Source organism: Nerophis ophidion, linkage group LG28 (assembly GCF_033978795.1).
Source record: "Nerophis ophidion isolate RoL-2023_Sa linkage group LG28, RoL_Noph_v1.0, whole genome shotgun sequence".
Classification (NCBI taxonomy): domain Eukaryota; kingdom Metazoa; phylum Chordata; class Actinopteri; order Syngnathiformes; family Syngnathidae; genus Nerophis; species Nerophis ophidion.
The window spans coordinates 2,214,721-2,239,656 of NC_084638.1; the positions used below are offsets into that span (position 1 = coordinate 2,214,721).

General features: G+C 40.8%; 1 protein-coding gene across 4 annotated transcripts in view; it reads right to left on the minus strand.

Moving 5' to 3' along the window:
• Nucleotides 1–24,936, minus strand: part of LOC133545386 (serine/threonine-protein kinase tousled-like 1-B) — a 95,307-nt gene that overhangs the window by 23,269 nt on the left and 47,102 nt on the right. For 3 of the 4 annotated variants that reach the window (XM_061890895.1, XM_061890891.1, XM_061890894.1), the window contains exons 2-12: nucleotides 24,254–24,375; nucleotides 21,068–21,136; nucleotides 20,658–20,733; nucleotides 20,538–20,581; nucleotides 20,365–20,454; nucleotides 17,334–17,408; nucleotides 17,158–17,250; nucleotides 12,626–12,736; nucleotides 3,657–3,793; nucleotides 3,378–3,569; nucleotides 3,232–3,298 (exon numbers count right to left, since the gene is read on the minus strand). In XM_061890895.1, coding sequence (XP_061746879.1) covers nucleotides 3,232–3,298; nucleotides 3,378–3,569; nucleotides 3,657–3,793; nucleotides 12,626–12,736; nucleotides 17,158–17,250; nucleotides 17,334–17,408; nucleotides 20,365–20,454; nucleotides 20,538–20,581; nucleotides 20,658–20,733; nucleotides 21,068–21,136; nucleotides 24,254–24,370 — 1,071 coding nt within the window. In that variant the 5' untranslated portion in view covers nucleotides 24,371–24,375. The remainder of the gene's footprint in view (nucleotides 1–3,231; nucleotides 3,299–3,377; nucleotides 3,570–3,656; nucleotides 3,794–12,625; nucleotides 12,737–17,157; nucleotides 17,251–17,333; nucleotides 17,409–20,364; nucleotides 20,455–20,537; nucleotides 20,582–20,657; nucleotides 20,734–21,067; nucleotides 21,137–24,253; nucleotides 24,376–24,936) is intronic. The other variant, XM_061890892.1, reaches the window with a different exon arrangement.

The window sequence follows — 24,936 nt, forward strand, 5'->3', positions numbered from 1 at the left end:
AAAATCAAACAAATAATAAAAAAATGTATCACTTTGAGTGGGGGACCTTTTGGATCCCAAAGATATTTGGTGGGATTTGATTTATTTTTTCACTGTGATTACTCAGAAATAATAATACAATCAAATCAATGGTGTCCTGCATTATTGATCTTTTTAGGGCTTCAATTACTTAAGATCAAGCATATTAAAAACAGTGTTTTTTTTTGACAAAAGAGCATAAAACCGACAAAATAATAGTTCAAACGTAAAATCGACAGATATATCTAAAGTTGATCTTGTAACTTAAGTGTTGAAAATAAAACAAATAATAATAAAAATGCATCACTTTATGAGTGGGTATACCTTTTGGATCCCAAAGATATTTAGTGGGATTTACAAACGTAAAATCGACAGATATATCTGAAGTTGATCTCGTAACTTAAGTGTTGAAAATTAAACAAATAATAATAAAAAATGTATCACTTTATGAGTGGGGGACCTTTTGGATCCCAAAGATATTTAGTGGGATTTGATTTATTTTTTCACTGTGATTACTCAGAAATAATAATACAATCAAATCAATGGTGTCCTGCATTATTGATCTTTTTAGGGCTTCAATTACTTAAGATCAAGCATTGCTTTCTGAATGTTTTGGGCAATGGGGGAAATACTGCATATTTCAGTTTTGCTATAAAAAAAACAAAGTTGTCTTTGACTGAAAAGGCAACTTGAAGTTGCTATAGAGATTTACTGTAAGCGTTACATAAAAAATGAAAATAACTTGACTTATTTTTAACATTTTAATGACAAAGACCCTCTACGGTCCCTGGGAGTGCTAAAGGTAAAAAAAAAAAAAAAAGAATCCATATATTTTGTTATGGTTTGAAAATGAAAAATATCAAAACGGCCCCGGCATGTTTTAATTTTTCTGTGTGTGGCCCTCAGTGGAAAAAGTTTGGACACCCCTACCGTACCATAAGGCGCACGTTAAATCCTTTTTTTAAATTAAAACCCGACAGTGTACCTGGTGTGCCTAATGTACGGAATAATTTTGGTTCTGCTTACCGACCTCGAAGCAATTTTATTAGGTACATGGTGTAATGATAAGTGTGACCAGTAGAGGCCAGTCTACTGGTCACAAAAATGTGTAAATATCTTATTTGATGTCAAATGAATTGACTGCAACAAATATTCAGAATGTCCCTGCGATGAGGTGGCGACTTGTCCAGGGTGTACACCGCCTTCCGCCCAAATGCAGCTAAGATAGGCTACAGCACAACCCCCGCGTCCCCGAACGGGACAAGCAGTAGAAAACGGATGGATGGATGAAAATATTCAGAATGTGATATCATCAAAAGCGGGATTTTGCGAAATAAGGTTTAAAAATATGGAAGGTGTGGAAGTAGGGCAGACTAGGCTGCGGCCTTACTCTAAAACTACTAAAAGGTGGTTGAAGAGGTGTTCAAATGAGAGAGCACTCAATCTTTGTGTGCAGGGGGTAAAACAAAAAAACTAAAATATCCACAGACATTAGAAAACGGAACAAAAGTTCATAAAAACTAAATAAAAAGGAAGCAAACCAAAAAGTCGATACAATTATATTTAAATTATAAGTAAGAGATAAGTTTAGACTGCAATATGACTCAAGTAAACAGCAACGGCATTTTATATGTTCCATCGAAAATACAGAACATTACACACGACGCTCAAAAATCTATCAAAATGTTTTAGTACGACTTTGGTAAGCTCTGAGGCCGACTTTTCCTACATTCTGGTACCTGCTGATCTACATTTGGGATCTGCATATGTCCTGAAAATTTGCGTGGGTCCGCCTTTGTAGTCCGTGGCGACAACGAAGTCCATAAACTTCTTTTTCTCTATCTTCTTGTTATGGGACATTAAACCTCCGCTGTTGCCATTTCTATTATGAAGTAGTGTAAAGTTCTTACGTAAATCCAAATTTACAGCATACCTTCATTGTTTTAGGGGTTTGTGTTAAAGCATTGGCCTGGTTAACTTTTATCTCACAACATGTTTTCTTGTATGTTTGTGGCAAGTGGTTTCAGACATGGAGGGGTTAGGTCTATGTGCTTCATAAACCACGCGGTGTGTTTAAGTGTGTTGGAACTGGTTGCCAGCAGCTATTTAACAGATACGGTGCATTCAAGGCTATTTTTTTTTAATAGCTCACTTGAAGGAACATGTTGTGAGTTGTCCAGTGAAAGGTTGTACAAATACTTTTAAGTCTCAAAAACACAGGCATTTTGCAGATAGTAGGTACGTTGGCACGGTCAAATCAAATCAACTTTATTGATAAAGCACATTTAAAATTTACCACAGGGGTAGCCAAAGTGATGTACAATGGGCAGGTTAAAAGATAATACGAAAACCGACCAAACACAACACAACACAAACAGAACATGATAATAAATAAATAAAACATAAAAACAGGTTCACAGCAGGTGTATTATGGGGCACCATTGCAGGATGGATATCACTCAATTAAAAGCCAGGGAATAAAAGTATGTTTTAAGAGAGATTTCAAAACAGGAAAAGAGGAGGCTTGTCTAACACTCAGAGGTAGGTCGTTCCAGTGGTTAATGCTTGAATAAGGAGGTCCTGGGTTCGATTACCGGGCTAGGGGTCTTTCTGTATGGAGTTTGCATATACTCTGCGGGTACTATGGCTTCATTCCACCTCTAAAGACAAGTATCCGGGGATAGGCTGATGGGCAACACTAAAATTGGTATTTGTTTTACGGTGAATTCCTGGCAACCACAGCTGCCAGTATTTTTCCGTAAATTCTATAGGTTTTTATTGTGAACTGATTAACAATTCATAATTTTATCCCCATAATAGTATAACGTAAGCAAAAACAGTTATTAACTGTAAAATGAACAGATTCTTTTTTGACACTTCTTCCACTCTCATCCTTGCACGCTACACCGCTACAACAAAGATGACGGTGAGAAGACGCTGCCGACGTAAATGAGACCGCCCTCAAAACGGCGCATCCTGAAGCGACTGTCAGAAAGCTACTGGAAGACGGTCTGTGAAATATAATCTATGCAACCTTTTGACCAAAGAAGCACCATTACATGTTATGTAGACCACAAGGAAGAGTTTTACATTTCAGAAAAAATAAATATTAATGTGCGCCTTTTGTATAGACCTGACTAGACCCGCTCTTCTGCAGTGCGCCCTATGGACCGGAAAATACGGTACGAGCTTTTCAAATGCGTTGCTACTGACCTTCTTCAGATGTCCAAGGCGGAGCTTGAAGATCTCCTCCTGCTCGTGGTATTCAGCTAGGGTCAGTCTAACACAACAAAACAAAAGTCAATGTAGCGTGGGACGTGTATCGGTGTTGGGTGCAACTCTTCCAATGGTGCACTCACAGCTGGGGCAGCGAGGGCTTCAGGAAGGGGTCGGAATCATTGCCGTTGACCACTTTGGTCTTTCTCTGCTTGGGTTCGGAGGAGGCGGCCAAAGACAGGGAGGGCGAGGCGGGGTTCGGAGGCTTCCTCTTGGCTAGCAGCTTCCTCTGACGCTCAATCTCCTCTCTCTGTTGGTTAATGCCTTCTTGTTGCCTGCGTACAGCCAAGCGTCACTGACTGCAGACTCTAAAATACAGTCGAGGATAAGAAACATGCTGCATGGGCATGTGGGATCCTTACTTGATCAGGTTCTGGAATGCATATCCGTCGGTCCACTGCTCCGTGTAGGAGGCTCCGTGTCTCACGGTGGTGAAGTGGCCGAGACGGAGACGGTCCTGCATGCTCTTCTCACGACATGACTGCTTCTCCTGGGTGCTCTGTACACAAAGGCACACGCAAATGAGGAACGTACCGTATTTTCGGATTATAAGTCGCAGTTTTTTTTCATACTTTGGCCAGAGGTGTAACTTATACACTCTGGAGCAACTTATGTGTGAAATTATCAGAGGTTAGGGTAGAGTAGCCAAAAATTGTACTCAAGTAAGAGTACTGTTACTTTAGAGATGTATTACTCAAGTAAAAGTAAGGAGTAGTCATCCAAATATTTACTTGAGTAAAAGTAAAAAGTATGTTGTGAAAAAACTACTCAAGTACTGAGCAACTGATGAGTAACCTGTTTGTTTAATGATTACGGCAACAAGTAATGCACAAAAACATAAAAATAGCAATGAGCAAATTCATAGCCAGGAATATCTCTTAAGCAACTAAAACAATAATATATATTAAATAATAGTACATTAAGATAAAATAAAATGGCACATTGAGCCACAATAACTTAACAGCACCATAGCCTCAGTAGGCATTCATCGATTTGATTGATTGATTGATTAAAACTTGTATTAGTAGATTGCACAGTACAGTACATATTCTGTACAATTGACCACTAAATGGTAACACCCCAATAAGTTTTTCAACGTTAATCAATTACTTAATAAATGACGAAGTCGAGGTGATCTACCTCATATATACATACACACACATATCATATATATATATATATATATATATATATATATACATACACACACATATCATATATATATGTATATATATATATACACACACACTATATAATTTATAGTTATTTATTTTGCCGTTTTTGTTTACATGTTAAAGGTGTTTTAATGAATATACATGCATGTTTAACATATAGATTCCTATCTTTCATGAAGACAAGAATATAAGTTGGTGTATTACCTGATTCTGATGACTTGCATTGATCGGAATCAGACGTCCACGTTTTCAAATGGAGGAGAAAAAAAGTTCCTCTTTTCTGTCTAATACCACATGAAAGTCGTTGGTTTTTGGCATCTTATTTGTCCAGCTTCCATATTCGTTTTTATACACTTTACAAGAAATACATTGGCGGCAAACTCCGTAGCTTGTTTGCTCTGGCTTTCGGAGACTCTTATTTTGTTAGCGCAGGCACGATGGAGCGGCGCTTTTATTGTGAAGACAGGAACTGTGCGATCAGTCTTTAGGCTTTTGACGGGAAGTACGGTTGAAATAAAACGTGTCTTTTTTCCTTTACACTTTTGATTGATTGATTGAAGCTTTTATTAGCAGACAGCACAGTACAGTACATATTCCGCACAATTGACCACTAAATGGTACAACTTTTTTAGGTCGGATTCGACGTGTGACGGTCACGTGACCGCCTGGTTTTGTTTGATTGGTCCAACGTCACCAGTGACTGCATTTGATTGGTGAAAGGCAGGCATGTGTAGATCCTACTTTGAATGCGTGTCTGACAAAATCAAAACAAAGCGTGCATTAACAGATCGATTAAAAAAAAGTAGCTGATTGTAGATGAATGGAGCGGAGTAAAAGTAGCGTTTCTTCTCTATAAATATACTCAAGTAAAAGTAAAAGTATGTTGCATAAAAACTACTCTTAGAAGTACAATTGATCCCAAAAGTTACTCAAGTAGATGTAACGGAGTAAATGTAGCGCGTTACTAACCACCTCTGGAAATTATTAACACATTACTGCAAAAGGAAGCGGCGCATTGTCTACCTTTGGAGTTGGCAGAGTTGTTTAGAAGCAACACCGAGGAAGTATTTAGCGATTAGGAGTGACAGATAGTTTGGTAAATGTATAGCATGTTTAATATGTTATAGTTATTTGAATGACTCTTATCATACTATGTTAGGTTAACATAGCAGGCACCTTATCAGTTGGTTATTTATGCCTCATATAACCTACACTTATTCAGCCTGTTGTTCACTATTCTTTATTTATTTTAAATTGCCTTTCAAATGTCTATTCTTGCTGTTGGATTTTTTTTTTAAATACATTTCCCCCAAAAATGGGACTTATACTCTAGTGCAGGGGTAGGGAACCTATGGCTCTAGAGCCAGATGTGGCTCTTTTGATGACTACATATGGCTCTCAGATATCCATCCATCCATCCATCCATCATCTTCCGCTTATCCGAGGTCGGGTCGCGGGGGCAGCAGCCTAAGCAGGGAAGCCCAGACTTCCCTATCTCCAGCCACTTCGTCTAGCTCTTCCCGGGGGATCCCGAGGCGTTCCCAGGCCAGCCGGGAGACATAGTCTTTCCAACGTGTCCTGGGTCTTCCCCGTGGCCTCCTACCAGCTGGACGTGCCCTAAACACATCCCTAGGGAGGCGTTCGGGTGGCATCCTGACCAGATGCCCGAACCACCTCATCTGGCTCCTCTCGATGTGGAGGAGCAGCGGCTTTACGTTGAGTTCCTCCCGGATGGCAGAGCTTCTCACCCTATCTCTAAGGGAGAGACCCAAACTCATTTCGGCCGCTTGTACCCGTGATCTTATCCTTTCGGTCATGACCCAAAGCTCATGACCATAGGTGAGGATGGGAACGTAGATCGACCGGTAAATTGAGAGCTTTGCCTTCCGGCTCAGCTCCTTCTTCACCACAACGGATCGATACAACGTCCGCATTACTGAAGACGCCGCACCGATCCGCCTGTCGATCTCACCATCCACTCTTCCCCCACTCGTGAACAAGACTCCTAGGTACTTGAACTCCTCCACTTGGGGCAGGGTCTCCTCCCCAACCCGGAGATGGCACTCCACCCTTTTCCGGGCGAGAACCATGAACTCGGACTTGGAGGTGCTGATTCTCATTCCGGTCGCTTCACACTCGGCTGCGAACCGATCCAGCGAGAGCTGAAGATCCCGGTCAGATGAAGCCATCAGGACCACATCATCTGCAAAAAGCAGAGACCTAATCCCGCGGTCACCAAACCGGAACCCCTCAACGCCTTGACTGCGCCTAGAAATTCTGTCCATAAAAGTTATGAACAGAATCGGTGACAAAGGACAGCCTTGGCGGAGTCCAACCTTCACTGGAAACGTGTCCGACTTACTGCCAGCAATGCGGACCAAGCCAGCTTGGCTCTCAGATAATTATAGTTATATAGCGCTTTTCTCTAGTGACTCAAAGCGCTTTACAAAGTGACACCCAATATCTAAGTTACATTTAAACCAGTGTGGGTGGCACTGGGGGAAGGTGTGTAAATGTCTTGTCCAAGGACACAACGGCAGTGACTAGAATGGCGGAAGCGGGAATCGAACCTGGAACCCTCAGGTTGCTAGCACGGCCACTCTCCTAACCGAGCTATGCCGAGTAACCGTGTAATACTCTTCCATATCAGTAGGTGGCAGTCGGTAGCTAATTACTTTGTAAATGTGAGAAACAGCGGGAGGCAGGAGGCAGGGTGCAGGTAAAAAGGTGTCTAATGCTTAAACCAGGGGTAGGGAACCTATGGCTCTAGAGCCATCGGTTTTAGACTGCACCTGGGTCTCAGATAAATCTTAGCTGACATTGCTTAACACGATAAGTAATGAATAATTCCGCTGGTAATCACAGTTTCAAAAAGAACGTTCAAATCATAAAACTTCTCATGCATTTTAATCCAACCATCCGGTTTCTACCGCACCTGTTCAAGAAGTCGCATTAATGGTGAGAAGTATTTTATTTATTATTGGTTAACTTTTAGAATAACAATGTTTTTAAAAAGAATAAGAGACTTATTATCCTCTACAAATGTTGGTCATACTTAAAAATGCACAAATTTAGTTGTATTCCGTGTTGAAAAATGTTATATGGCTCTTACGGAAATACATTTTGAAATATTTGGCTTTCATGGCTCTCTCAGCCAAAAAAAATTCCCGACCCCTGCTCTAGTGCAACCTTTTTGAAACCAAGAGCTACTTCTTGATTAATGCGAAGGGCTACCAGTTTGATACACACTTAAATAAATTGCCAGAAATAGCCAATTTGCTCAATTTACCTTTAATAAATAAATCAATATATATAAAAAAAAAATGGTATTTCTGTCTGTCATTCCAACGTACATTTTTTTTCCTTCAACGGAAGTTTTTTTGTAGAAAATAAATGATGAAAAAAACACTTAATTGAACGGTTTAAAAGAGGAGAAAACACGAAAAAAATAAAAAATTACATTTTTAAACAGTTTATCCTCAATTTCGACTATTTAAAATTCAAAATTCAACCGAAAAAAATTAAGAGAAAAAGTAGCTAATTCGAATTTTTTGGAAAAATTTTTTTAAAAAGTATTTATGGAACATCATTAGTAATTTTTCCTGATTAAGATTAATTTTAGGACATTTGATTACATCTTTGAAATAAGAATTAAATTTGATTCTACAGATTTTCTAGATTTGCCAGAATAATCTTTTTGAATTTTAATCATGATACGTTTGAAGAAACATTTCACAAATATTCTTCGTCGAAAAAACAGAAGCTAAAATGAATTAAATTAAAATGTATTTATTATTATTTACAACTTTAAAAAAATACTTTAACATTGATTTAAATTGTCAGGAAAGAAGAGGAAGGAATTTAAAAGGTAAAAAGGTATATGTGTTTAAAAATCCTAAAAACCTTTATTTGTATTTTTTGTCTAAAATTGTCTTCCCGGAAGTTATAAAAAGCAAAGTAAAAAAATAAATACATTTATTTAACCAAGTGAAGACCAAGTCTTTAAAATATTTTCTTGGATTTTCAAATTCTATTTGAGTTTTGTCTCTCTTAGAATTAAAAATGTCGAGCAAAGTCAGACCAGCTTGCTAGTAAATAAATACAATTTAAAAAATAGAGGCAGCTCACTGGTAAGTGCTGCTATTTGAGCTATTTTTAGAACAGGTCAGCGGGCGACTCATCTGGTCCTTACGGGCGACCTGGTGCCCGCGGGCACCGCGTTGGTGACCCCTGCTCTAGTGCAGGGGTAGGGAACCTATGGCTCTCGAGCCAGATGTGGCTCTTTTGATGACTGCACCTGGCTCTCAGATAAATATTTGCTTAACACGCTAAGTAATGAATACTTCCGCTGGTAATGTGTTAAAGAAGATGTTCAAAATATAAAACATTCTCATGATATTTAATCCATCCATCCGTTTTCTGCCGCCCCTGTTCAAGAAGTCGCATTAATGGTAAGAAGAATTTTATGTATTATCGGTTAGCTTCAGAATACGGGGCGGCATAGCTCAGTTGGTAGAGTGGCCGTGCCAGCAACTTGAGGGTTGCAGGTTCGATTCCCGCTTACGCCATCCTAGTCACTGCCGTTGTGTCCTTGGGCAAGACACTTTACCCACCTGCTCCCAGTGCCACCCACACTGGTTTATATGTAAAAATTAGATATTGGGTTTCACTATGTAAAGCGCTTTGAGTCACTCGAGAAAAGCGCTATATAAATATAATTCACAATACCAATGTCATTAAAAAGAATAAGAGACTTATACTATGGTTATACTCTTAAAATGTTGGTTTTACTTCAAAATGCACGCATTTTGAAGTAAAATGTATTCAGTGTTAACAAAATATTATATGGCTCTCTCGGAAAGTTTTTTGAATATTTGGCTTTCATGGTTCTCTCAGCCAAAAAGTTTCCCGACCCCTGCTCTAGTGCGACTTCAATATGTTTTTTTCCTTCTTTATTATGCATTTTGGCTGGTGCAACTTATAATCCCAAAAATACGGTAGTTACTATAACAATCTACAAGGTTAATAATATAGTTGGCGTCTCTTTCTTCCCCTCCATTTATCTGCTATTTTTGTATTTGAAGTTATCATTACATATACGTATTGTTGCATCTGAAACAATTGTATTGTTGATAATAAGAGGTAACTATTGTTATTATTCATTACCAAAAGTGCTATTTCTATTGGTATTTGTATTACTCCATTTGTGGTGTAATAATGTTTTATTGTCATTTTTGTATTCTTCGCTATCACTTTTTCCATCATATTTGTACATATCCCATTTGCTGATGTTGTTTCGGTTGTTGTTGTTATTGTTGTGTTTGTCTCTCTGTCTTATCCCCATCTTGTCCCCGCACTCTTCCTTTTTTTCTCTTTCTATCACAGGGGTCGGGAACCTTTTTGGCTGAGAGAGCCAAGAAGCCAAATATTTAAAAATGTATTTCCCTAAGAGCCATACAATATTTTATTTAACACTGAACACAACTAAACGCGTGCATTTTTAAGTAAGACCAACATTTCCAGAGTATAATAGGTCTCTTATTCTTTGTAATAACATTGTTATTCTGAAGCTAACTGTGGAGGGGGCGTGGCCTGCGGGCATGCAGCAAAGCAGCATGTTGCCAACACCGGCCTCGAAATCAGCGACAGGTGCGTAGATGGCCCACCTGGGCCTTGTTATCTAATCACCTGTCGCTCTGTTATAAGCAGCAGCCAGGAGGAGAGACAGGGTTGGGGCTGGAGCCAGAGCGCGAGTGAGGACGAAAGAGAAAAAGACAATTGCTGGAAAGCAACTGAGAGACTAATTGAAAAAAAAACCCCTGTATTTTAACCCTAAAACAGGCTCTCATGTCGGTGCTTGGTGGTCTAAAGAACCCCAAGGAGAGCAAGCCCAACACTAACCAATAATACATCAATTACTTCTTACCATTAACGCAAGTTCTTTAACATAAAAATGCATGAGAATGTTTTATATTTTGAATGTTATTTTTAACACTAGGATTACAAGTGGAATTATTCATTACTTATCGTGTTAAGCAATGTCAGCTCAGATTTATCTGAGAGCCAGATGCAGTTTTCAAAAGAGCCACATCTGGTTCTAGAGCCATAGGTTCCCTACCCTTGTTCTATCCCCTCCTGCACCAAATAATATAAATCCATTTAATAATGTCAAATACAAATAAGGCAACAAGAGAAGTATCCCACACTTCTCTTTTGTAAAGTAAATTTGTGCAGCCGATATTGGCATCGACTATATGATTTGCCTGAGTAGCTGGAAAGGACAAAAAATAAATAAATAAAATATTCCAATTTATCTATTAAATTGATTTTTCGCCCAGGCCTTAATCATTGTTTACAAGTATTTTCCTTACTTGTGAGATAAACAACGTGTCTTAATGAAATTAAACAATGGATGTCCGCTACCCTTTTGCAACTCAACGCCAAAAAAATGGAAATGCTGATTATCGGTCCTGCTAGACACCGAACTCTATTTAATAATACAACTCTAACATTTGACAACCAAACAATTAAACAAGGCGACACGGTAAAGAATCTGGGTATTATCTTCGACCCAACTCTCTCCTTTGAGGCACACATTAAAAGCATTACTAAAACGGCCTTCTTTCATCTCCGCAATATCGCAAAAATTCGCTCCATTCTGTCCACTAAAGACGCTGAGATCATTATCCATGCGTTTGTTACGTCTCGCCTCGACTACTGTAACGTATTATTTTCGGGTCTCCCCATGTCTAGCATTAAAAGATTACAGTTGGTACAAAATGCGGCTGCTAGACTTTTGACAAGAACAAGAAAGTTTGATCACATTACGCCTGTAATGTATATACCTTTATATACATATATACATACATATATACTGTATATACCTTTATATACATATATACATACATATATACCTATACTGTATATACCTTTATATACATATATACATACATATATACCTATACTGTATATACCTTTATATACATATATACATACATATATACCTGTACTGGCTCACCTGCACTGGCTTCCTGTGCACTTAAGATGTGACTTTAAGGTTTTACTACTTACGTATAAAATACTACACGGTCTAGCTCCATCCTATCTTGCCGATTGTATTGTACCATATGTCCCGGCAAGAAATCTGCGTTCAAAGGACTCCGGCTTGTTAGTGATTCCCAAAGCCCAAAAAAAGTCTGCGGGCTATAGAGCGTTTTCCGTTCGGGCTCCAGTACTCTGGAATGCCCTCCCGGTAACAGTTGCCACCTCAGTAGAAGCATTTAAGTCTCACCTTAAAACTCATTTGTATACTCTAGCCTTTAAATAGACTCCCTTTTTAGACCAGTTGATCTGCTGTTTCTTTTCTTTTTCTTCTATGTCCCACTCTCCCCTGTGGAGGGGGTCCGGTCCGATCCGGTGGCCATGTACTGCTCGCCTGTGTATCGGCTGGGGACATCTCTGCGCTGCTGATCCGCCTCCGCTTGGGATGGTTTCCTGCTGGCTCCGCTGTGAACGGGACTCTCGCTGCTGTGTTGGATCCGCTTTGGACTGGACTCTCGCGACTGTGTTGGATCCATTGTGGATTGAACTTTCACAGTATCATGTTAGACCCGCTCGACATCCATTGCTTTCCTCCTCTCCAAGGTTCTCATAGTCATCATTGTCACCGACGTCCCACTGGGTGTGAGTTTTCCTTGCCCTTATGTGGGCCTACCGAGGATGTCGTGGTGGTTTGTGCAGCCCTTTGAGACACTAGTGATTTAGGGCTATATAAGTAAACATTGATGATTGATACATTTTAGAGCAACTGATTATGATGACTTGAAGATATACCAATTTGATTTCTTTAAAAAAAAAAGATATACTCTTACTATTTTTATTTCTGTCTATATACACTAGATGGAGGTGCTAAAATATATCAAATAACACAACAGCTGTCAATGTGCGCACACAGAAAAGTCCCTCTGGTGTTCTCAAAAACATTAACAACCAACATAAAAATGGAGGTGGTTACTGCTCCGATACTGCAGCACAGTACCAGATTTAAGGTTCCGCCAGCAAAAAAGACCCAAAAGGTTCCAGCGCTACATGAGCTGTTTGTTGATCCGCTTTTATGTTTTCTATAAAGACGAGTGTGTGGATGCAAAGGTGGATACCTTCTCTATGAGAAGCTTCTTGCTCATAGTAATGCACTTGTTGAGTCTCTCCTTGTACTTCTCCAGGAGTTTTTGCTGTTCATCGATCTGTCTCCGCAGGTCACAGTTAGCCTGTGTGGAAAGCACCACAGTCACAAGGTACATTTGCATGAATATAAAAACAAAAATACTGCTGGACGAAAGCAACAAGAAGTGAAAATACTAGGGGTGTAACGGTACGTGTATTTGTATTGAACCGTTTCGGTATGGGGGTTTCGGTTCGGTACGAGGGTGTATCGAACGAGTTTGTAAGCTAGTCTTAACAAGCTGCTCTGCAGCTGCCACTGTCTGAGCAGTGAGCACCCAGCATTGTCCCGCCCACGCAACCATCTGATTGGTTACATACAAAGCCAATCAGCAGTGCGTTTTCAGAAAGCATGGAGTCAGTGCTCCGGCGTCGAGATGAGCTGATATGTGTTTAGCAGGTGAGCAGCTGACATCGTACACTCCCCAAATTATGAGAAACACTTCCTAGTCAAAAACCGAAAGGATAAGATCACGGGTACAAGCGGCCCAAATGAGTTTCCAGGGCTCTCCCTTAGAGATAGGGTGAGAAGCTCTGCCATCCGGGAGGAACTCAAAGTAAAGCCGCTGCTCCTCCACATCGAGAGGAGCCAGATGAGGTGGTTCGGGCATCTGGTCAGGATGCCACCCGAACGCCTCCCTAGGGAGGTGTTTAGGGCACGTCCAACCGGTAGGAGGCCACGGGGAAGACCCAGGACACGTTGGGAAGACTATGTCTCCCGACTGGCCTGGGAACGCCTCGGGATCCCCCAGGAAGAGCTAGACGAAGTGGCTGGAGATAGGGAAGTCTGGGCTTCCCTGCTTAGGCTGTTGCCCCCGCGACCCGACCTCGGATAAGCGGAAGAAGATGGATGTATGGATGGATGGACTTCCTAGTCACAACTATTACAAACATCACTATGACCTTCTAGAAACTTAAACTACAGCTGAGCTCTCTCATAGTTCTGGGTTGAGGTGAAGGCTAATTAGCTTTTAGCGTTAGGTTAGCTCATTTTGCTGTGTGTGTGTGTACGATAAAAGTCAACTACGGGCTTCCCAAATGCTGTAATAAATTAAGCATGATGAGTTGACTTGAAAATGTTTAATGTTGCACTTTTTACATGTAGAAGAAAGGTTTTGTCATTTTATTTAATCAAAGCAACAACTTGAGGCAGTTTAATGTGGAATAACGTGGGTAGAATTATTATAATGTTCCCAATGTTAAAAGGATAAAGCCATTGTTTACAAATTTGGTAAATAAATAACCAAAAAATGTATATTTTGTTGTTTTCTTACTGTACCAAAAATGAACCCAACCCTGACCTCTAAACCGAGGTACGTACCGAACCGAAATTTTTGTGTACCGTTAGACCCCTAGAAAATACCGTTGGCGACTTTACTTTAACGCCTTAAACATCTTAAGAATGTTACGATGTCAGGTCTGGCCCCCAAATCTCTTCACATTTGTCACAAAAGTGTTTGAAGTCTTGGCAGGCAAGACTCTCAGGTTAGTCCTCAATAAACCCAGGTCTTTATGTGCCTTGCTGGAACAGAAAAGACTGCTCCCAGAAAGTTAAAACCGTCAACTGTGCTAGAGAAACGGGTGATCCGTTCCATACTACGCCCTAGGGTTGTACGGTATTAGTGTTACCGCAATACTAATGAACCATATTCGTTACTGCCCTGCTTCTGAAAAAGTACCAAACCGCGCCCCCGTCCTCGTCACGTCTTGTCATTGCTGGTTTTACGAGCTGATGAGCATGTTCGGCAGCGCACAATCACAGAGTACTTACAAGCAGACACAGTGTGTGGACAGAAAAGAGAGAACAGACGCATTTTGCTTAAAAACTAACGATACAGGTGAAGTTATAACACTGAAACGCCCTCAGGAAGAGGTGCTTTAACCTTATCTCGCGGCTAAAGTCCAGCCCCAGTCGGCAGTGTAGCTACTTCTAAATTACTAATCCTCGCCTCCATGCCGACAAATAAAGTACGTTTCTTACAAGTATCGTCCCTGCACGACAAGAAATAGCCAAACACACCGTAGGATACAATAGCTCACCGGCGTCAAAATGTAAACAAACGCCATTGGTGGATCTACACCTAACGTCCACTGTAATGATACCAAGTACAGGAACGTAGCTAGTCGACACTACTATGATTACGTCTATATTTTTTGGGCATCTTTCGTTTTTTTCTATTTAAATTATGTTTGTTGTCATGATCTGTGGTCTGGATCATGTTTTTGTTATTTTCTGTTAGTTTTAAGACTCCATTAGTTCCTGTTTTTGTGCACCCTTGTTTGTTTTAGTTTCCATGGCGACGTATGATTTTCACCTGCCATTGGTGTTCGGACCACGCACCTGCTTCCAGTCTAGAGACATTATTTAAGCCTGTCTTTGCCAGTCAGTCGTTCTGGCGTCATTACCGTATTTTTCGGACGATAAGTTGCAGTTTTTTTCATAGTTTGGCCAGGGGTGCGACTTATGTGTGAAATTATTAACACATTACCGTAAAATATTAAATAATATTATTTAGCTCATTCACGTAAGAGACTAGACTTACAAGATTTCATGGGATTTATGGATTAGGAGTGAGAGATAGTTTGGTAAAGGTATAGCATGTTCTATATGTTATAGTTATTTGAATGACTCTTACCATAATATGTTAGCTTAACATAGCAGTTGCTTATTTATGCCTCATATAACCTACACTTATTCAGCCTGTTGTTCACTATTCTTTATTTATTTTAAATTGCCATTCAAATGTCTATTCTTGGTGTTGGGTTTTATCAAATAAATTTCCCCCCAAAATGCGACTTATAGTCCAGTGCGACTTATATGTTTTTTCCCTTCTTTATTATGCATTTTCGGCAGGTGCGACTTATACTCCGGAGCGACTTATACTCCGAAAAATACGGTAGTGTCCACGTAAGTTGTGTTTATTTCTTGCCACAGTTTCGTGTTTGTTCCGAGCCATAGTTTATGCTGTTTGTTTCATGCCACAGTTTTGTGTTTGTTCCACGCCATAGTTTATGTTTGTTTCGCTGAGAAAATAAATATGTTCCTACCTTCACGCCGTGTCCGGAAAAGTCCGATTGCATCCCGGGAGAACAAAGCTCGCAGTAAGCTGGGAGGCTTGACTACACACCGGCGTCAAAATGTAAACAATTGCCTTTGGCGGATTGACACCTAACATGCACTGTAATGATATCAAATACAGGAGCGTATCTAGTCGATACTACTAGGATTACGTTGATATTTTTTGGCATCACAACATTGTCAGAGTTGCCACTGACAGTTGGTTTGTGTTTTAGTTTCTCCTGTGTGTTTAGTATTTCCTGTCCTTAGTTCCTGTCTAGTGCTCTTATTTTGGTTCAGCTTCCTGTTTGTCTCCCTGTGTCCTGTTTTCACTCAGCTGCGGCTGATTGGCACCTGGCCACACCTGGTGTCAATCAGCCCGCTCCTATTTGTACCTGTTTTGTCTTGTGTCACGTCGAGTCGCTCTTGTGATCTGTTATCGCTCCTGTCGTGTCGTACCTTGTCTTTGCAGCGTTGCGGTAAGCTATATTCAGCTGATGTTTGTAGCTTACTGTTTTTTGTTGCCTGTTTCCGTTTTATTTTATTACACAAGTAAGATTTCTGTTTGCCTGTTCACTACCCGCTAGCTTCCACGCTAAGCTCCTGTTCGTTATTTTCTAGCTCCTTTTGTTTGATTAACCGCCTCGTGCGCGCTTTGTGTTTGTATCCTTTTGGTTGTTTTTGTCTTAGTATTTAATTAAATCATGTGTTCACATTCCATGCCTGCCTCCATCTCTGCATCTTGGGGTTCGTCACCAAACAACCTTGACAAACATCTTCTTTCGTTTAAAAAAAAAATGTATATTATGTTTATAAACTCGGGAAATACGTCCCTGAACACATGAGGAGTCTGAATATGACCGATGTATAATCCTGTAACTACTTGGTATCGGATCGATACCCAAATTTGCGGTATCATCCAAAACTAATGTAAAGTATCAAACAACAGAAGAATGATAAGTGATTATTACATTTTAACAGAAATGTAGATATTACATGTTGAGAAAATAAGCAGATATTAACAGTAAATGAACAAGAATATGAATTATCCATTTTTGCAGCTTGTCCCCTATAAGTTGGACAAAATAATAGAATGCTAAATGACACAATATGTTACTGCATATGTCAGCAGACTAAATTAGGAGCCTTTGTTTGTTTACTTATTACTAAAATATATGTTAACCATTTTATTTAAGGACAAACTTGCCATAATATTTTTTGGGGTTAAAATAAAGCCAATAATGCAATTTTTTTTACTGGTCCCATTTATTTAGAAAAGTATCAAAAAGTACCAAAATATTTTTGGTACCGGTACCAAAATATTGCTATCGGGACAACACTACTATGCCCTGATCCCAAACTTCTGTCCAATGTCCCTAACTCCAAGGTTATAGACCCGATCCCACCTACCCTGAGAAGGTCATCTATTCGTCCCTCCTTCTTTTCCAGGTCCAGATTCTTGTTGCTCTCAAGAGCAGCAAGTTTCAGTGCTGTTAACTCCGTCTAAGAGAGCAGAACAAACAGGCATTAAACCATCTACTATATCGGGGATATGGTGTGTGTGAGAGGACAGGGTTTCACACTACCTGGACACATTTACTGGATTTGGGATTGTGTTCCCCAAAACACAAGCTGGTGGGGGAGGAGCTGTTTTGTCGGATCTGCCAGCACATGAAGACTGTGAGGATTGTGAACTTTGTAATGACATACACAGCCTTTATGTCAGAGGGTCCCCAACTTTCATCATTATTAGAGCTACTGTGTCACAAGGAGAGGAGAGGTGAGCTATTTGTGTTTATTTGTGCTTTATTAGTTTCATTGTGAAGCAGATCTCCACCCAAACAGTGCAGTCATTGTCTTTATGCTTTATGTTCGAGATGCTACCTCAGTAGAAGCATTTAAGTCTCATCTTAAAACTCATCTGTATACTCTAGCCTTTAAATAGACCTCCTTTTTAGACCAGTTGATCTGCCGCTTCTTTTCTTTCTCCTATGTCCCCCCCTCCCTTGTGGAGGGGGTCCGGTCCAATGACCATGGATGAAGTACTGACTGTCCAGAGTCGAGACCCAGGATGGACCGCTCGTCGGGACCCAGGATGGACCGCTCGCCTGTATCGGTTGGGGACATCTCTACGCTGCTGATCCGCTTGAGATGGTTTCCTGTGGACGGGACTCTCACTGCTGTCTTGGAGCCACTATGGATTGAACTTTCACAGTATCATGTTAGACCCGCTCGACATCCATTGCTTTCGGTCCCCTAGAGGGGGGGGGTTGCCCACATCTGAGGTCCTCTCCAAGGTTTCTCATAGTCAGCATTGTCACTGGCGTCCCACTGAATGTGAATTCTCCCTGCCCACTGGGTGTGAGTTTTCCTTGCCCTTTTGTGGGTTCTTCCGAGGATGTTGTAGTCGTAATGATTTGTGCAGTCCTTTGAGACATTTGTGATTTGGGGCTATATAAATAAACATTGATTGATTGATTGAATGTTGAGGTCATTTGTCATTAAAGGGGATGTTAACCCTTACAACAATCCCATGTGTCCACTCGACGTCCATTTCCCCGCATCTGCGGTGCCCTCCCTGGTTTCTCATTGTTATCCCATTGGGTTGAGTTTTTTCTGGCCCTGATGTGGGATCTGAGCCGAGGATGTCGTTGTGGCTTGTGCAGCCCTTTGAGACACTCGTGATTTAGGGCTACATGAGTAAACATTGATTGATTGAAGGGTTTCAAGTACAGTACAGCAAAACTTTGATTCGCCATCTTTTTGCTTTACGAACCTTTAGATTGAGCCAAACCTGCCTCTAGTTGCGAACGCATCACTCATTTCTGTGTGCCCTTGGAAGCCATAGGGTGCAACCATTTAGATGACACTGCTGCTCACTGTTCCCCTCCAAGGGGATGGGTCGAATGCAGAGAATCATTTCACCACACTAAGTCTGGGTGTGACTATCAGTGGTACTTTTAACTTGAACTTAAAGGGGAACATTATCACAATTTCAAAAGGGTTAAAAACAATAAAAATCAGTTCCCAGTAGCTTGTTTTATTTTTTTGAAGTTTTTTTCAAAATTTTACACCTCCCGGACTATCCCTAAAAAAAGCTTTAAAGTGCCTTAGTTTTGCTATCTTTGAAACCACTATCCATTTCCCTGCGACGTCATACAGGGCTACCAATACAAACAACATGGCGGTTACCACAGCAACATATAGCGACATTAGCTCGGATTCAGACTCGGATTTCAGCGGCTTAAGCGCATGTATTGAAACAGATGGTCGGCGTATGGAGGCAGATAGCGAAAACGAAATTGAAGAAGAAATTGAAGCTATTGAGCGAATAGCTATTGACGCTATTCGGCCATAGCGTGGGTGTACCTAATGAAGTGGCCCATAGCATGGCTGCCTTATTAGCATCGCCGGTAAAATGTGCGGACCAAACGATCGGGACTTTCGCATCTTGTGACACTGGAGCAACTTAAATCCGTCGATTGGTAAGTGTTTGTTTCGCATTAAATGTGGGTATCTAGTTTCAAATGTACATACAGCTAGCGTAAATAGCATGTTAGCATCGATTAGCGTAGCATTTTTGCATAGATTAGCTGGCAGTCATGCCGTGACCAAATATGTCTGATTAGCACATAAGTCAACAACATCAACAAAACTCACCTTTGTGATTTCGTTGACTTAATGGTTGCAAATGCATCTGCAGGTTATCCATACATCTCTGTGCCATGTCTGCCTTAGCATCGCCGGTAAAATGTGCGGACCAAACGATCAGGACTTTCGCATCTTGTGACACTGGAGCAACTTAAATCCGTCGATTGGTAAGTGTTTGTTTCGCATTAAATGTGGGTATCTAGTTTCAAATGTACATACAGCTAGCGTAAATAGCATGTTAGCATCGATTAGCGTAGCATTTTTGCATCGATTAGCTGGCAGTCATGCCGTGACCATTTTTTTCTGATTACCACATAAGTCAACAACATCAACAAAACTCACCTTTGTGATTTCGTTGACTTAATGGTTGCAAATGCATCTGCAGGTTATCCATACATCTCTGTGCCATGTCTGTCTTAGCATCGCCGGTAAAATGTGCAGACACTGCGGCACATTCAATGGGGGTCTGGCGGCAGATTTCTTGCCAGTGGTGCAACTTGAATCCCTCCCTGTTAGTGTTGTTACACCCTCCGACAACACACCCACCAGGCATGATGTCTCCAAGGTTCCAAAAAATAGTCGAAAAAACGGAAAATAACAGAGCTGAGACCCGGTGTTTGTAATGTGAAAATAAATATGGCGGCTGTGTTACCTCGGTGACGTCATCGCTAAAAGACCGATAAATAGAAAGGCGTTTAATTTGCCAAAATTCACCCATTTAGAGTTCGGAAATCGGTTAAAAAAATACATAGTCTTTTTTCTGCAACATCGAGGTATATATTGACGCTTGCATAGGTTCAATGATAATGTTCCCCTTTAAAAACAGACCCTTTTAAATAGAAGTATAATGTCTGAATTAAAAAGTGACAAAAACACAGAGACTTTGACTGCAATTATTATTCAACTCTTTGGTGCACCACCTGTTGGAGACCCCCGTTCTTAATCAACATGCTGCCGCGCACTCACAATTGAGCCTGGTGCAGAGTGGGAGCTCTGTGGGGAGCGGCGAGCTGACGGCAGGCCTCTGACTGGACTGGAGCCATTTCCCCCCTGAAACTTTACAGAGAGAAAAATCCATCACAATTCCGAAAGTGAACAAAGGAATATTTTACAGTGACGTCAGCGAAAATAATCCTCACGTCGAAGTAGTCGCTGATCTTAGGCCCACGGGTGGAGGTCTTCCCTGCATAGGGAATAAGAATAACAGGTTGTTATTCTTAAAGGCTTGAACATCCGCTGACGTTGGGAGAGTTTTCTACCTTGACTGCTCTCTGAATATGTGTCAGCTTTCCTTTTCCTCCCTCTGGATGATTCGGAGTGCTTCTTCTCTGGGGTCTGTGAGTCGACACAGAACAGAGAAGGAGAAAGAATGCATGAATCCCTGGAGTTTTACCTAACACAGCTCCCGTGGCAGCGATCCACAGGAAGAGAAAATACGTATTGAGTAGGCAGAGAAGCGCCCTCTATTCATATTAGAGTTCTACGTAGGAGAGAAGGAGAGGTACAGGCAGTGGGAGGGACACAAAGACAAGTGGGCCCGGCACCCAAATAACTGAACAGCTAGAAGAATCGGAAGAAATATGACATGAGTGCTTTTGTTACATCTCTATGAACAACAACTAAATGACCATTAGAGACTCTCTAGTAAGTGACAATGCGTGTTGGTCACCTCGGACTCCTTGTCGCTGGACGAGCCAAGACTTCCATAGCTGTGGTTGGAGGACTCGTTGGCCAGACCCTGCACACAAACGCATTGGAGCATTCAGAACCAACATAGTAAGGCTGCAACTAACGATTATTTTGATAGTCGATTAGTCAATGGATATCTTAATGATTAGTCCGATTATAAAGTGTTAGGGGTGTAACGGTATGTGTATTTGTATTGAACCGTTTCGGTACGGGGGTTTTGGTTCGTACCGAGCGAGTTTCTAAGCTAAAGTCTTAACAAGCTGCTTTGCTTCTTCTGCCTCCGTCTCAGCACCCAGCATTGTCCCACCCACACAACCATCTGATTGGTTACACTGCATTGCTGATTGGCTGTTATCGTTTTGTATGTAACCAATCAGATGGTTGTGTGGGTGGGACAATGCTGGGTGCTGAGACGGAGGCAGAAGATGCAAAGCAGCTTGTTAAGACTTTAGCTTAGAAACTCGCTCTGTACGAACCAAAACCCCCATACCGAGAGAGTTTCTAAGCTAAAGTCTTAACAAGCTGCTTTGCTTCTTCTGCCTCCGTCTCAGCACCCAGCATTGTCCCACCCACACAACCATCTGATTGGTTACATACAAAACGATAACAGCCAATCAGCAGTGCGTATTCAGAGCGCATGTAGTAAATGCTTCAGCGTCGAGCAGATAGGTGTGTTGCAGGTGAGCATAGGGCAGCGTACTCTCCCCAAATGATAATAAACACCTCCCAGTCAACTACTACTAACATCACTATGACCCCGTTGACCTTCTAGAAACTTAAAAGTGCAGCTCGTAACGTTAGCTCATTTTGCGGTGTGTGTGTGTGTGTGTGTGTTTTACGAACAGAAAAGCTTTAAATGGCAGGGTCCCTGCTATCACATGTTGATGAAAATATAACATTCAAATAATACAAATCAACTACAGGCTTCCTGTGATAAATTAAGCATGATCAGTTGCTCTTTTTACATGTAGAAGAAAAGTTTTGTCATTTTATTTCATCCGAGCAACAATTTGAGGCAGTTTAATGTTGATTAACGTGGGCAGAATTATTATAGTGTTCCCAATGTTAAAAGGATAAAGCCATTGTTTACAAATTTGGTAAATAAATAACCCAAAAATATATATTTTGTTTTCTTACCGTACCGAAAATTAACCGAACCGTGACCTCTAAACCGAGGTATGTACCGAACCGAAATTTTTGTGTACCGTTACACCTCTATAAAGTGTACACATATTTAATGGCTGTAATTTTTCCATTGACTTCTAAATGCAGCTTAAGTTATTTTAAGCATGCTTATTAACAATGATTATTAAAGATGTCCGATAATGGCTTTTTTTCCCGATATCCGATATTGTCCAACTCTTATTTACCGATTCTGATATCAACCGATACCGATATATACAGCCATGGAATTAACACATTATTATGCCTAATTTTGTTTTTTTTAGATTTTGGCTCCTAATTAGTCTGCTGACATATGCAGTAACATGTTGTGTCATATTCCATTCTATCATTTTGTCAAAATTATGAAGGACAAGTGGTAGAAAATGAATTTTTTATCTACTTGTTCATTTACTGTTAATATCTGGTTATTTTCTCTTTAAAATGTTTCTATCTTCACTCCTGTTAAAATGTAATAATCACTTCTTCTTCTTCTATTGTTTGATACTTTACATCCGTTTTGGATGATACCACAAATTTGGGTATCAGTGCGATACCATGTAGTTACAGGATCATACATTGGTCATAATTTGAGTCCTCATCTGTCCAGGGACGTATTTTCTGAGTTTATAAACATAATATTCATTTTTTTTAAACGAAAGAAGATGTTGTGATGCCAAAAAATATTGACTTAATCATAGTAGTATTAACTAGATACGCTCCTGTACTTGATATCATTACAGTGGATGTTAGGTTAGGCCAGGGGTAGGGAACCTATGGCTCTAGAGCCAGATGTGGCTCTTTTGATGACTGCATCTGGCTCTCGGATAAATCTGAGTTGACACTGCTTAACAAGATAAGTAATGACTAATTCCACTTGTAATCAAAATGTTAAAAATAACGTTCAAAATATTAAACATGCACATGCATTTGAATCCATCCATTCTTTTTCCTACTGCACTTGTTCAAGAAATTGCATGATTTATTTATTAGTTAGGTTTTTTTAGGGCTTACTCTCCCAGGGGTTCTTCAGACCACCAAGCACCGACATGAAAGCCTTTTTCAGGGCTACGATATTTTTTTACTTTTCAATAAGTCTCTCAGTTGCTTTCCAGCAATTGTGTTTTTCTCTTTCGTTCTCGCTCGCGCTCTGGCTCCAGCTCCAACCCTGTCTATCCTCCCGGCTGCTGCTTATAACAGAGCGACAGGTGATTAGATAACAAGGCCCAGGTGGGCCATCTACGCACCTGTCGCTGATTTCGAGGCCGGTCCTGGCACACCCCGCTTCGCTGCAGGCATGCAGGCCACGCCCCTCCACAGTTCAGAATATCAACGTTATTACAAAGAATACGAGACCTATTATACTGTAGTAATGTTGGTCTTACTTAAAAATGCACGCGTTTAGTTGTGTTCAGTGTTGAGAAAAAAATGATATGGCTCTTACGGAAATACATTTTGAAATATTTGGATTCTTGGCTCTCTCAGCCAAAAAGGTTCCCGACCCCTGGGTTAGGCGTTTGTTTACATTTTGTTGAGAAGCATACAGAGATGATACTTGTAAGAAACATACTTAATTTGTCGCCATGGACACAAGGATTAGTGATTTAGAAGTAGCTAAAACGCTGTGGATGGACGTTAGCCGCTAGCTAGCTAGCCATGTCTTAAAGCACCTCTTCCTGGAGCGTTTCAGTGTTATGAATTCACCTTTATCGTTAGTTTTTGAGCCAAAATGCGTCCGTTCTCCCTTTTCTGTCTACACGCCGTGTCTGCTTGTAAGTATTCTGTGATTGTGCGCTGCCGAAAATGCTCACCGGCTTGTTAAACAGCAATGGCACGACGTTACAACAAGAGGAGGTATAGTACCGAATATGATTCATTAGTATCGCGGTGTATCGTGCAACCATACAAAGTACTAATTAATGCAGATTTAAATGGAAAAAGGTTGGAACAAATGGACCAGTGTCTTTTTTTTTCTTTTTCTAAAGACGAGTGCACTGTTGGTTACCTTGGCGCCTCCACTCATGCTCCCAGCACTGCCTCCCGTGTTGCCACTGACAGCTCCGGTAAACCTGGCCTCCAGCAGCTCCTGTCTCCGGGGGTCCAGGCTGTGCAGCTCGTCCATGGGGCCTGATGTAAGGGACGCAGCAGCAACACAGGAGGTAAGGTTAAACGTGTCGGAAACAAACAAACTCTCAATGAAAAGACACTTTGTAAGGGAATAAGAGGATTGAAAGGCCTACTGAAAGCCACTACTATCGACCACACAGTCTGATGGTTTATATATCGATGATGAAATATTAACATGGCAGCACATGCCAATACGGCCGGGTTAACTTACTAAAGTGCAATTTTAAATTTCGCGCTGAAAAATCCTGCTAAAACGTATCGGTAGGGTGACGCCACGCATTGTAGAGGACATTTTGTTCCAGCATCGTTCCCAGCTATAAGTCATCTGTTTTCATCGCATAATTCCACAGTATTCTGGACATCTGTGTTGCTGAATCTTTTGCAATTTGTTCAATGAATAATGGAGACATCAAAGAAGAAAGCTGTAGGTGGGAAGCGGTGTATTGCGGCCGCCTTTAGCAACACAAACACGGCCGGTGTTTCCTTGTTTACATTCCCGAAAGATGACGGTGAAGCTTTACTATGGAACAGAGATGTCAAGTGAACATGGTTCCCTAACAC